The sequence below is a fragment of the Melanostigma gelatinosum genome (assembly GCF_949748355.1).
Source record: "Melanostigma gelatinosum genome assembly, chromosome: 2".
Classification (NCBI taxonomy): domain Eukaryota; kingdom Metazoa; phylum Chordata; class Actinopteri; order Perciformes; family Zoarcidae; genus Melanostigma; species Melanostigma gelatinosum.
Genome location: NC_136635.1, coordinates 10,464,412 through 10,479,493, shown reverse-complemented (window position 1 = coordinate 10,479,493; position 15,082 = coordinate 10,464,412). Strand labels below are relative to the sequence as shown.

At 40.2% G+C, this 15,082-nt stretch overlaps 1 protein-coding gene across 3 annotated transcripts in view; it reads right to left on the bottom strand.

Annotated features, from left to right (window-relative positions):
- rufy2 (RUN and FYVE domain containing 2) overlaps positions 1-5,656 on the bottom strand; it is a 20,070-nt gene extending 14,414 nt beyond the window's left edge. For all 3 annotated transcript variants that reach the window (XM_079294913.1, XM_079294914.1, XM_079294915.1), the window contains exons 1-6: positions 5,056-5,656; positions 2,960-3,133; positions 2,739-2,856; positions 1,832-1,933; positions 1,376-1,499; positions 88-152 (exon numbers count right to left, since the gene is read on the bottom strand). In XM_079294913.1, coding sequence (XP_079151039.1) covers positions 88-152; positions 1,376-1,499; positions 1,832-1,933; positions 2,739-2,856; positions 2,960-3,133; positions 5,056-5,362 — 890 coding nt within the window. In that variant the 5' untranslated portion in view covers positions 5,363-5,656. The remainder of the gene's footprint in view (positions 1-87; positions 153-1,375; positions 1,500-1,831; positions 1,934-2,738; positions 2,857-2,959; positions 3,134-5,055) is intronic.
- Between the last annotated feature and the right edge of the window lie 9,426 nt (positions 5,657-15,082).

Genomic DNA, 15,082 nt, shown 5'->3' with positions numbered 1-15,082 from the left:
AGCTCTGCATCACATTGGGGGGGGGGGGGGGGGGGGCTAAGAGACCCATTGTATAAAATAAAGTGGAGAGATAATGACAGACAATACCTCTCCTCACTCCTGTAATCATCAATGTCATTCTTCAAGTACATGGAGAAGTCGATCACCCCGACCTCAAATAAGAAGATAAATAAGACAAGCTGGCATCACTCAAAATGAAGTTTATATATATATATATATATATATATATATATATATGTTATGAAAAGCAATGTTCAAACAACCATTGATTCAGTTATGCCTCGAGTAGTTGCAGGCAACCAGAACATTCGCAAGAATTGGGGATGTTTACGATTATGTGGTGAACCAAATCAAAACCCGCACAATAAAAACGAAATGCTTATTGTAAATTTGACAGCATGCAGTTAATATCCACTGACATTTACTAATATAAACTACCACAATATACACCACCTCGTCATTCAAAAGACAAATTATCTGCAACTATTCTGATAATCAATTAATTGTTTCAATTATATTTCAAGTAAAAATAGTTTTGATTCCCATTTGATTCCAGCCTCTTGAAAGTGAGGATTTTCTGCATTTCTCTGTTTTATATTATATTCTAGTTGTAAATTAAATATCTTTTGGTTTTGGACATTGGGAGGTTTTTTCACTAGTTTGACATTTTATAGTCCAATGATGGAATGAAAAATAATAGCTTTTATACAGATTAATCAATAATGAAAATAATTATTAGTTGCAGCCTTAAAAAGAAGTAACCAAATATGCTTTTTTTAAATCTTGAATGAAATGTATCACCTCTGCTTTAGTAATGGAATCTCTTTTACACCTGCCATCAAATGTACAGATGTGTGTGGTCATTTGTGTTAAGGCTCAGACAACAATCGTATCCAAACAAACTATTCCAGATCGCTTCATGTTACAAGTGTAAACACAGTCTGAACAGGATGCATTAGTGAGAAAATGAGTGTGTTTGCACTCAGGACAAAGAGTCCACCCGTAGAAACATGACACTGCTCTCTCTCTGCCTGATGCCAAGATAACGCAACAAAACAAACAAGTGTTGTCTGCTTCCCTAAACTAGAGTCACTGACGATAAACTGTTTCATGTCCGTGAACTTGTATGCACAGCAAGTGGAGTCATTTTTTATTAACATAAGACATAGATTTGTTTCTCTGCTTAGTTTGGTGCAAGTGGAAAATGAGATGCAATTATGGAGAGAACAGAAGAGTAGACATATCAGCTGTACACGTGTTGTCATGCAGCCACATCATCAGATGTTTTATGCCCACATTAAAAGAATGTCGTAATGTCTGGTGTAAATGTGTTCTTCTAGTCCAAGTGGTCTAAATACTGTGTCAGAGGGGTTACCTGCGAGTCCAGGTCCTCGCCTTTGACACACAGGTTAGCGTCGATGACGTTGAGGCCCACCAGCAGGCCCACTATCACTGCTCCCTCCTCCTCCAGCATCAGCGCTGAATACTCATAGAAATCACTGTGGAGGAAGATACAACAGATCCTCAAACACTTAAGGGAGCTTTGGTAAAAAAGGGGCTTTATTTTAGGTTTTAGCTCAGTGGTGTTACCGTGGATGTGAAATGTCTTTGGCGTAAGTACAAGCTGTCAGAATTTGTATTAAATTGATTAAAAACAATATTGTTTTATCATTAATATTATTTAACAACACCAATATTTTTCAGCCAAACATTTTTTTGTCTATAGCTGAAACTTGGAAACAAGGAAATATAAAAAGTATATACTTTAATTCAGGTATATTTTTCAAAACAAGTCAAATGCACCAATTGTTATGTGTAAATATGAGAGTACCTGAGCAGATCTTTTCTGGTGATGAGGAGTCGTAGATAGTCGGCCAGCCGTTTCTGCATGAGAGCCAGACGCAACCAAGCTCTGGCCCTGCCTAATGGAGTCCTGGGAAACACACACACACACACACACACACACACACACACACACACACCATAAGATTTGAGCTTTGTTTTGTTGTTTGGATCTAATTAGGTTCTTCTATGTGTTTATTGCAGTCTACAGTTAACATGGGCTCATCTAATTAACTTCTGTCTTTTTCATCTCAACGATTAAAACGTTTGCACTGTCACACATGGTGTTGCATAAACACTGCTCTGCTACATGTTCGTTGGTCTGACTCAGCAGCACCAAAGGAAACACACTCTGTTCTCCATCTAAAACAACACGGCTGTTCCCCATTTAGCTGGATCAGCGAGACCTGAATATTGCTCACTTGATGTCAGACCTAGACGCTCTGGTATGTGTGACAGAGAAGTGAATAACAAAGTAAAGCAGGATGTGGAAAGACATACAACTGGCAGCAAATATACAAGCATACCACTGCACCATCACTGATTTTGCTTTTAAAAGATGTCTATTGCCCAACATTGACAGTATAAGGACTCATCTTTACTGAATTTTAAACTCAGTGCTGTTAACACTGTGCCTGACTAAAAATGTGCCTATTCTGGCTATAGCAGTTACAAAGAGACGAAAGAATATTAAAGATCTGGAGAACTTGGAGGAAGTGAGGCAGCAGGGAGAGGAAAGGTGAAGTGAAAGTAAATAACTGTCAGGTATTTCCCTGCTCACGTCACATTCTCATGTTACTGGTAAATGTGAGCGTGTGAGGTTGTGGCTCATGTTCCCCCAGCACGATGTAAGGTTAAGTTGTGTGTGAGCACAGGTGTGTGTTTGTACTCCTTACTTAAGTCCAGGCAGGTCTCGTACAGAGGCCGAGATCTCTGCTGCTTCAGGACACAGCTTCTCCACCAGCTCCAGAGGACCCCAGAGAGACTTGTTAAAGCCCAGAAAGGACTTCTTCACTGCAGAGAGAATAGACAAGCAGTAGCACATACACATCTTAAAAAACAAAACAATAGGAGCCCTTTGATATTGAATGTTAATAAGTTTGGAGGTTCCTCTTACCTTTGAGGCCATGTTTGAGGCAGTGCTCCATGACAACAAAGAACTGCTGGAGAGGGGGGTAGTCCGAGTCCAGAGTTCGTCCGAAGCTCAGAGCCGACTCAATCAGCCCTTTAATACTCAGCTTGGCCATGTTCAGCAGGTTGGCTCGCTCCATAGCCATGGGATCTCGCAGGGCTGCAGGACAAAAGCCACACATCAGCACTTCATTTAAAATATGCTTATAATGTAATGTATTACAGCTGTGATGTATTACAGCTGGTCATTATGGTCATTATCAGAAACATGCTGTGAGAATGTACAGTACAAGTAAAGTAAGTGCTTTGAAAGCAGAATACACCCTAAAAACAGATCATTTGTATTTTTGTGTCAGCTCACCGTGGGCACACAGAACAATGCAGTAAATACATTTTTTCTAACTTTGCTCGATAAATTGTCTAAATTTGCAGCTAACTTTGAACAGAGATGTTGTTTAACATTTGCCTTCCAGAACAACTCCAGAGCCTGAAACAGAGAAACCCCCACAATGATATGTCTTTAAGTGCTCTCCACTTTGATTGGACCTCCGGGTTAATGTGGTTAATGTGTAGCCAAACACCAGAGCAGGACAGACAGGTGGGAAAGTGCAGAGATGTTGCCTAGCAATGACAGAGAGCTTTAATGGCCCAGAGGCAGAGACGCTGACAAACCAACAGATGATTTCTTGGGAGTGAGGAAGACTTTTGGGAGCCTTTTGGCGCTACGCCCTGATGATACTAAGAAAGAAACAGTAACCCTTTAAATACCTGTGTCACCATGTGACTGCTACTACACATCAAACACTGACGAGTGAAAAGCTACAACGTGTCTGGATGTTTCAATTGAGATTTGAGTTTGAATGCAAACTGTGTAGATATTTTAAATCTTTGATCATTAAAAGGTCATTCCCCTAAAATGTATCTACTGTGTTCTTGTTAAAAGAAAGACAAACAAACAAACAATCAATGAAGAAGTTATGTGGCACTGAATGCCTGAAACTATTCAGTTATTTCAAATGATCAGATTTAAATTTTAACATAATTCAAATGCAAGTCTGTGATGGACACCTGGAAACTGTCAGAAACTAAATGTGTGTGTGTGTGTGTGCGTGCGTGCGTGCGTGCGTGTGTGTGTGTGTGGGAACATCTATTGTCAGACAGACACTGGTGCGGAGCTCTGCAGAAACAGAAGATGTCGCTCATCAGAAGATTAACCAGCCACTATTATGATTCAATAGTATGATTGTCAAGCAAAAAATTTGAAACCTTTGCTGGTTCCAGATTCTTAAAAATGATTATTTGCTGCTTTTATCTGTTTTATAGAATCGTAAAAAAAATTATATATTAGGGTTTCAGACTACGAGTGTGCTTGGGCTCTGGAAAATTGTGATGGAAATATTTACAATTTTATGATATTTTATGAACAAAAAATGAATTGATAAAACATGAAAACAAACATATTTAGTTAGTTATAGCTGTTTATACTAAAACGTTATTTGTAGTGATATCAAGGCAGCAAACACATACAGACAACACCACTATGCATTGCATGGTGAAAACCCCAAAGGAAATAAGAAAGACAGAGCGCGTGTTTCCCATGTGCATCAGTGCGGAATTTGACTCCTCAGGCTGTTCAGTTGTGTGGTGGTAGAAACAGCAGCAGCACCACTACAGCACCACTGCTAACATTAATATGCGAGGGTGTACCATCAAAGCACGTGAGCTCTTTGAAAAATCAATTGGCCACACACACACACACACACACACACACACACAGAGAGAGAGTGATGAGGTAATGCTAGATATGAAAGAACAAGGAGGATATGTAGCCAGCTAGGTCTGTCACATTAGCACATCTACCAGCAACACCAGCTGGAACTAGTACCAGTGCTCCGATTAGAAGATGTCTGGATGCGCTCCTGAAGATATCAGGGGGGGGGGGGGGGGGTCTGTGTTAAGAAACTGATAAGCACAGTTAGCTAAGGGCACATTTCCTCATGTGACCCTACACAACAATCAGTTACTGGGTGTCTTCAGACCTTTTATTACTACCCAGACACTCCCTTTATGATAATACTCTACCTTGGACGGTCCAGTCCCCGGAAAGAGACGTCCTGTGCTCCGACACTTTGGGCAGGACGTGAATGCTCCCTGAAATAGTCTCGGATGCTTTCCTGGCCAAAGCGAAGATGGGAGCCTGCCATCGCCCGTCTCCTCCACCACCACCTCCACTACTACTACCTCCTCCTCTCGCCGTGTTGCTACTGTTAGCTTTATCTGCAACACCAGATTTCTCCTCCTGCAGCCTCAGAATCCCAAACATCTGAGCCTTCTCCTTGCTGCTGTCCGCTTCAGACAACGCCAGGTCGTGCTCTGCAGGCGATGCCATGTTCGTGTACCTCTGAGACAAATATAGCTGCTGGTCGGTGCAAACGCAGCCAGATTCATACGGTTAGCTCACCGTTAGCGAGCTGGCGTCGTTGAGCAATTCAACCGGCGACCATTGTGACAACCGTATCATAAAAATACCTGTAATAGTACCCAAAGCAACAAGCCTGACTAGTCAATCGTCGTAGCGTTCCCGTACTGCAAATCGTTGGTGTCGGTCTACATGATGACCGTTAGCTGCTCGTTGATATACGATTATTTTCCGTTTGTTTCCCTGTGCTGTGGACATTTGTTTAAAACCCGTAGACCAAAACCGACAGTTGGCGGTCCCGCTGCACCCTCCGGAGGGGCGGTGTCAACAGGCTCACGAGATACACAAAAGGCAGTACTAGCTACGTAATGATTTCAGTGGCCGTTGTGTTGTGGGTGTGCCGCCCCCTGCTGTTAGAAGGGAGAACTGCAGGGCTGCCACCAGGTGGAGGGTGGTACTGTGTGTAGAGGACAGAGATGCTTGGAGACAAGAGGGCCCAGACAGCTATTTTAAGATATATAGTTGAGTAAAAAATAAAAAAGGTCCAACATCTCTCGTAGAAAGCTGCATCCCCCAAGGAGGTTGGTAATATTTCTGCTAGGGTGGAATGTAACTAAAATACTGAACTAAAATACTATTCTTAGGTACAAATTTGAGGTACTTGTACTTTACTTGAGTGCTTCCATAAATATTGTACTTTTTGCTCCACTTATTTTGACAGTTATAACTACTTAGCAAATCAAGATTTGACATGTAAAACATTTGAGCCAATAAAATATGATGCATTGTGAATAGATTAAACTATGCGGCTTTCACAATAATATAATTGTCTAATACTCACAGGGGGCTTTTGTTGCTCAGAGAATACGTTTTAAGTAAATCTCCCCAATCATATTTATGCACTTTTACTTCAGCAACAACAGGATCTGAATTCCTCAACAACTGTATTTCTGGTCATTTTGGTATTGAAATTCTCCGTGATAGTCGTAACATTCTGTGGTAAAAATGTAGGCCTGCTACACACGTTATTTTTTTGTAATATCTAATAGTTTTAGGCAAAATGTTGTTCGCTTTATTTTCTAAATGCCTTAATTGTCAATACTTAATACATATAGTATAATTAAACAGTTCAAATAATTAATAAAATGTTGCGATTTCTTTAAATTCTGAAAGACATTTACAGGGTTTGATTGGTTGCTTGTCCATATTTTTGTTAGGTTCTGCTGGGGGATTTGGAGTCATGACCTCAGTATTTCCAAAGTCCTGGCGACGGCCTTACTTTCAATGTCGTATTATGAACCCACGGAGGAAAGCTCTCAGTAGGATTTAGAAGCATCACAGTGGAAAAAATAAACACCCACACAGGCACCAGTAAAGAGGAGGAAGAAGTACATGTAGAGAGTCAGGCTGAGCAGGCTTTGGTAAACATGCTTACGGTTTTAAGTGAGACCTGCTTGCTACATGAAATGCATGGCTGTCTGCAACTAATTATTGTTTTAATTATCAATTCATCTGCTGATTATTTCCTTGATTATTAGGCTCATTATTTTAGTCTAGTCATAGAATTGCGAACAATGCCCATCACCATCTCTCAGAGGCCAAAGAGACATCTTAAAGCTTGTTTTTTCTACGATAAACCACTTCGCCATTTGTTTAAATGTACGAGTCGGCTGATACTAATCGACTGCAAGACTTCAGTGCACCTGCAGAAGTAAGAGGATGCTTCATTTAATCACAGGTGCTTTGAAATTAACTTTCACTGATATTAGGCTTATAGCATTACTGTACCTCTATAAGGGTAAGGGTCAGAGTGGAAACAATGTAAATTGGATATTTCTGATTGCATGTATTACAATAGACAGGAGGGAACTGCAGACAGGGAAGATGCTTTGTTTCAGTCCAGTGATATGAATCCATTGAACAAGAACATTGTATCAGACCACGCTGCAGTAGGAGTTGACAGGAGTTATCATTATGTATTAGATCGGGTTTTTCTTTCAAATAACACTTCCCAACCTACCTTGGCTGTATGCTAACCGCTCCATACTCTCACTGTGAGTGATGCCCCAGCGGTGGAGACTCTGAGGGGAGTACATGGTCTTGTTAGGTCAGTAAATCTAGCAGATCCCTGAGTCCTGAGGTGGCTCCCTCTGGTCTGGTCTCTTCAGCTGGTGCCACACAGTCAAATGTTCGTGTTTTTTTTTGATTCCCTTGAAGCAGATGGCCCTCTAATATGGCGCGTTCCTGTTTGGTAACCGTCTCAGTATTTTCTGGGCTTCTGCTGAGCTGCGCAAGACAACCTGGAACAAATCATACATGTATGTATGTAAAAACGTATTTCAGCACACAGGCAATGCAAATGCATTCACAGCTTTGTTAAACAACAAAACATCCCTGCCTGAGCACAAGTTAGGTACAGGTTGGCCACCAGGATGCCCAGGTGCCCAACATTTTGAGATGGACAAATCTGTGTTTCGAAAAGCAACTACCGGTAACCATTTCATTTTAAGCCTGGTTCCAGGTGTAGAATTAAAGAACAAGATACATGTAAAAATATACCTGCATCTCGACTCAAAGTTTAGTCACTGTAGGCTCTGTCACACAACATTACATCTTTGCCTCCCATTTCTCCTCACTGATTCAAACAATCACCGCTCACACATACACCACAGGATAAAACCTTTCGCTGTCATTTATAATACATGCCGAAAAGTTCTTCCCGCAGATATTCTTGATTTAATGTAATGTAAATACTACGATCATCACACAAATGTACATTATAGAGCAGAATATAGAACAGACGGTTTTACCTTTCCTTTGATTGGTAGCTTATGAGGAATGCATCTAGTGGGCCTCCACCTCACCATGATGTAAGAGGATGTGAAAGCCTCCGACCACACCAACTGACGAATGTTAGCTCCATTACACACTGTCAAAGCATGGAGGGACCACTGGTGTTTTTCCTCTCTTGTTCTGCCTCTCTTCCTCTGTTTGTCTCTCTCTCTCTCTAATAGCTGAGGGCTGACCAGGGATCATATGACCGGTTTCTTGTTGATCCTCACACCCCTTAGCTGACCATATACTGCCTGTGTTAATTCTCTGAATGGCTGCATTCAACAGAGAATTCATGACTCAGGTTGCTGCTGCCTTGTTATTGTTATGTCCATTTCTTCTTCTTTATTTTGTTACTTTCTCGGTTTACCTGTTTGCTTCCCTGTTATTGTCACAAAAGTCGCTATCTAAAATATGCGTCTTAATCTATTTGGCCTTTCCGCTGGTTTGTTTATCTGTGCTTTTTGTGAGGCTGTACAATACATTTTCTGCCCGTCTTCACCAATGACAAACAAACACACTATTCATCAGAATTTGAGCTGAGATGTATTTGTATTTAATATTTTCGTGGATAACCATGTCCATATCTTGCATTCAGAATCTAATGCAGCCTACATCTGTCTTTTTTTCTGTTTTTCTCATTTGTCTATCTCTCTCCTGCCGCCCTGCATACACTTTCCTCCTCCACTGTCTCTTCTCTCTGCTCTCCCATCATCTCTGAACCACACCTAAACAAGCACATTACTTCCAGGGTGGTATGTTTGTGTCATATGACCACGTTTATCACTGTAGGAACACACCCTTCGACATGACAGGCAGCCAGAGTGACCAATCATTAGCCTTCAGTGGAACCTTTTCCCACCAATAGGCGGAAGAAACGCTGTTTCATAGTAGCAAGCCTTTCATTCTGCAGCAGTGATAGAGTGGTGCTATGCGCACAGATTCTGATACTGTGAGTTATTAATATCATTCTAATTTGCAGAGAACAAGAAGCAGTGAGTTTACTGTCCTGTAACAGCAGAAGAGATAGGAGTAAAGTTTTCACTGATTATACCAACATCCTCCCTAATAATCAAGGACAGCAAGTTATCATGAGATTATTGCATCTCACCTCAGGCAGTGGAAAGCAGTGAGTTGATCCTTATTTCTGCAGCTTGTCAACTCTCAGAAGTCTGGTCCCAAAAAGGATAAGTCTACGCTCCGGTCGAGCCTGAGGCAATGACTCTATGGAAACTGTTCAAGACGCGCTTGAGTCCTCGACTTCCTGGCAGAATGTACAGTCCAAGCTTCAGGTTGTCACTCGCAAGTCAGCTGTTGGAGCTACAGGCAGCAGTTACAGGCTCCTTTGTCCCATGATAGACACCTCAGATGGTACCACTACTTCCACAGAGATGATGAACAAATATGCATGTGTTCTTAGTATGTTCTTCATATATTCTTTCAAAACACTATCTATTTATTTATCTATCTATCTATATCTATCTAAACTGAATCTAATCTAGAAGTGCTGCAAGACTGTTAAATCAAAATAAGCTTCAATAGTTTTGAAGCAGTAAGCCGGTACACGCTCTGGAGACATCACCGACAGAAACCACAACCATCACCCCACACAGCACCCAATGACAAGAGAGCAGGAAGACAGGGAGAGGGGGAGGGGTTAGGGAGTAACACAGCAATGAGGGAGGCAAGAGGAGGCTTCTCTGGGGTTAAATATAGTGAGGGGGAGAGAGGGGCATTGACTTGTATTCATACATACACCCCACCCACATATTTCCATTGTACACTGCTAATATGAATGGCATACTATGAATGAAAACATGCAAGTGTTGGTGAACAGGGCTTTCTGCAGCAGTCCCATCCCTGAACAGAGAGAGGTCCCTGTTGAGACAGACAGAGATTGGTGTGTGTGTGTGTGTGTGTGTGTGTGCAGCTAAAAAAATTAAACAGTATTAGTGCAGCGTGAAAACATTGTCAGTGAAATACAAGAAGGCTGATGCTACCCTATACACTAGAATGCAACAAAACGAAAGACAAAGGAGATTATTGTACACTTGGGTGGATGATAAAAACTCTTAATGGCCTCATTTTTACCATTAAATATGCACAATCATATGTTTTGTGTAATTGTAGAGTTTGCACTGTATAATGTAAAAAAATAATAATTAAGTACCAGCAGGTTCCGATTTGTAATAAGAATTTTGGACCAACTATTCTTATATTTGATTATAGAATGCCTTTTTTAAATCGACGAGCAAAAATAACAGCAAGCAAACTGTTTTTTTCCGTAGCAGGAAAATATTTATTTGTAAAAACAAAAAATATATATATATATATATATATACACAGTAGAAATGACTCCATTCAGAAAGATGAAGGAGAGATATCCATATACAGTCAGAGAGTTTTGTCTAATCTACAAAGATCAGATGACAAGAAGCGGGCAGTGTTGACGAACAGCATCACAGAACTAACTTAGATGGAATCTACTGTTTCCTAACTTCCCCCATGTGGAGCTAAAGTTAAAGTAAATCACTGTATTTCTATTTGCAGGTATTTCAAAATGCTGCCTGAAGTGTACCGAGTTAACTAACAACTCTATGTTTCCTCTTATTTTATAACGAGTACCAAAAGGGGCTTCCATCAGCTACATTCAAAACGAAAGACTTTTCAAACCCAGAAATAAAGCTCTCGATACAACACTGAATTATAGAGATCTACATAGTGATATTATTAATAGCAGTGGTGGTCAAAAAATAAATATTAAAACGTTGTAATGGTAAAAAAAAACCCAAAAAAAAACCTATTTACAGGTTCAATGCTTGCAGAATCATACTTGTACCATAACAAGCCCATCGATCACACCATTCTTAATGCCTCATAATGAGCCCTTTAGCCCTCAAACTCTGCAGCATAAAGCACTTGCTGGAATTTCATCCGTACCTCCATTCTTTTTTTAATGGTAAGCCTCTTCAGTGAAGGCAGAAGGCTGAGTAGAAACAGTTCATCTTCATCTCTGAGGTTGGTGAGGGCATCTGCGGAGCTTATCTCAGTTTCTGTGGTTGTTTGCCTTTTACGTTTCAGAGAGACTCCCATCTCCTGATGGTTGTTTGGACAGGACTCCACAAGAGAAAAGCTAGTAGTAACAACAGGCAGAGGACAATGCTGCTCCTTCTCGTCTTTATCTTGCTCTTTGTCCACGTCGTCACCACTTCCAGCTACCTGTGTGGCATGAATACAGCAAATAGCATGAGTGGCTGACACAGACAGCAACACTGACAACAAGCTTCAACTTCTTTGGCGATCAAAGCCAAACATGTCTCAGTCCCATATACAACCCATACCTCCTACTGGGAACAAAACTGATTTTTTTGTTATGAATATATATATATATTTTTCTATTTTAATGTAATGTATACCATTCAATAGAGCCTTAATCATCGGCAGGCGGCTATTAGGGGCCAATAATAGCTTATCACAAATATATCATATTGCCTATTAAATAACAAGAACTTGCAGTGCAGGAATGCCAAAGATAATATGCTCGAGATAATTCAGACACAACATGTTAGTCCACCACAAAGCATCGGTATCTTTGCATTTGTAAATTGTCTCGCTGAGTACATATTATATTACATTTGTATACCCCAAAGGTTTTTTTTGTATTGCTTGCTCAAGTCAAAGGTCTAATAAGTGAAATCATTGTTTGGGTCATGGCTGTGCAGGGCTTTTAAGACGTCTACATTAAAAAAACAAAATTTAAAATAATGTTTTTGTTGTGTATTTATGTTTAAAAAAAGAAAGAAAAAAAAGAATATTGTACAATATAAAAAAACTAATTGTGAAATATCAGCCTCAGAAATCTAATAAATGTCAGATATATACTTTTTTGCATATTGTTTTGTGAAGGCAAATAAGTTGATTTAGTTTTAGGTTTAACATGTTTAATTGTGACTGCTGATTTTCGGTTTTCCACCACGTGCTTTTATTTTGACAAGGGAATCCGGATATCGTGAGAGGCAGACGTCAGTAGCGATGTGTTCGGTCTACACGGACGTTATCATGCGATTCGCTTTGCAAAACAATGTCTCCGATAGTCAGCGTTAGAGCTGTAGAGCGATCTATAAATAAAAAAACGTCAACTGCGCGGTTGTGATACAATTTAAAAATCAAAATACGTGAATCCATTTTAAATGAATGCATGACAGACAGACAACCGTGACCAACACACCTCGTCGGCTTCCCCCGTGCCAGGCTCTACTTTGGGCTTGACGTAGGCGCTGAGCCAGGCCAGCTGGTTGTACAGCACCGGGACGGGCCTCTCCACCGTGTTCTCGTCGTCTGTGAGCAGAGACGCGCTTCTCTTGGCGAGTCGCTTCTTCGCCTTGCAGAACTTGTCGCGTAGATTTTTCCATTTCAGCTTCACCTCCTCCTCCGACTTTCCCATGTTGTATGCGATGTCTCTCCACGACAGATGCCCCTTCAGATTGTCTTTGTAGTCCCGCCGGGATTGGTCGTACAGATTCGGGTGTTCGCGTATCAAGTCTGCGAGCTTCTTTTCGACAGTATTCATTTTGTTTTCTGGTTATTTACTTCATCGCGAAGTCCTTTCGTCGGCGGACAACGATCGAACCTCGCCAGGTTGAAGCTGGCAGAAGGAAGTGCGACGCTCTATTCATTCAAAATAAAAGTTGTATCGTTGACACCTTTTGGAAAGGCTATCCTTGAATAAAATAAATGAAAATAAAAAAAGATTGTATGTGTATGACTCTTTCTTATGGGGTTATCCTCTATACCAACTCAACAAGACCTCCCGGGTTTTCTTAAAAATCATGTGAAAACGTCTGTCAAATCATGAGACCATACAAAATCCTACATCTGTACTATTCTACACCAAATACTTTGTTAGTTATGTAAACATACAAGACATCCTATGGATAATTTGCAACATGTAATAGTTGGTAACTTTTAATTTTCCAAAAAATAATACCTCCACTAATTTTCGTTGTCTTGCAACCAAATTTGGATTATATGTATTATTGATATAGTTCTATTACTAGATATATAGTAAAATAATATTCTATTATTTGGTCATGCATACATGACTGAGCCACAGATCTTGTTAAATATATCTTCAGAGCTGGAAACTCCACTTTTTAAGATATTTTGACTGCATATTTTTCCAAAAAGGATTATTTTAATTATTTTTTTGTGAGGATGTGTTCATTTTAATTTCATATATACACACAACATTTAAATATGTTGTTGACAGTCTTCTTGTCACCACATCTCTCTGTTTGAAAAAGAAAAGAAAAGCAGAATCTATGTCAAAACAGTCACATGATGAGAGGCATCAATCTAACTTTAACCACCTTTTATTCTGAGCACAGGGACTTTTGTTCTGCAGTGCACTGTGCTTCCTGCCTGCCGGCTCTAGATGGCGTATTTGCTCTTTTCACTACTTGCTCTTTTATTGTCAGTGAACAGTTGAGACGGTTCAATGAACCAAGATGGGACACAAAAATAATTTGAATGGGCTCCTCCTTTGAACACAGAGTCAAAGGACGAGGAATCATGTGGCTGAGTATGTTGGTTTGTCATTGTCCATAATGTTTTGGGATTATAGTATTTTATTCTTTCTTTGTGTGTCTTTTGGGTTTAAAAATATTGAGTATCTATGCTACTGAAACATAGTGGTAAACACCAGTGGCGGGCCGTGCATTTTACACCTGGGCCTTCACTGCTGTCTTACCACCTAATAACCTCATGATGGCGCCACAGCTACGGTTATTTGTTTCCAGGGGTGTAACATCACGTATTCGTTTTAAACCGGTCGGAACAAGGCTTACAAACGGAACAATAATACTGGTGCATTTGGAAAATGCAGAAGCTTAAATTGTGGTAAATAGAAAGTTTTGGGTGGACACCGGTCTGTCTGTCTGTTTAGTTTCCAAGCAAAACAACACGCACAAACTCACGCTACATTCTCCCGGCAGCGTTTCACGTGAGCTGTTCCCCACTGATTCAAACAGGGCGAAGCAATCGCCACACAATCCCCATTTCTCCAGACCATCATTCTTGTTTGTAAAAGAAAACAGCCCAAACTGATTCAATTATCCGGACCCGAACCCCAGTGAAACTGCTTTTGTTTTCTTTATATCTGCAGTGTGTTCATTTTGCCTGTCGTGTCGTTTATGGATATTGTTCCCTGATGTAAATAATATTTGAATGGATCTTGCTGTTTAATATGAGCGTTGCTGGATTGTTTTGTCATGCTTTGTTGTGAATATATGTGACGGTTCTTGTGAGTTAGCTCTTGTCATTGTGTTAATCTATACATTGTCTGTTAATTACGAAGCATACCGTCCTGCGTGGGTTTAGGGTCCGGATAATTGATCAGTTTGGGCTGTTTTCTTTTGCAAACAAGAATGATGGTCTGGAGAAATGGGGATTGTGTGGCGATTGCTGAGCCCTGTTTGAATCAGTGGGGAACGCTGCGGGGAGAATGTAGCGTGAGTTTGTGCGTGTTGTTTTGCTATCAGGTGGTAGATGGCTTTTTAAGTGCATGTTTTGGAAATAAAGAAAATATCCTTATAAAATTCAATTGTTTGCCAAAACATCATAATAAATCATTTTGCGTAATGTGCAGTTTTCTCTGTCAAGAGTGTCCCTCCTATGAAATATTTATAAATAGACTTACTTGATGTCATTACTTATTTTATGTGTACCTATTTGTATTGTATATTTATGTAGTCTTACTTATATTAAGATATTTTTGTAGTCCATTTCACTGATCTTTGGATCTTTCGGTTCGGGGATAACATAAGCTCATCAAAGGCCAGAATTTAAATGAAGGCTAAT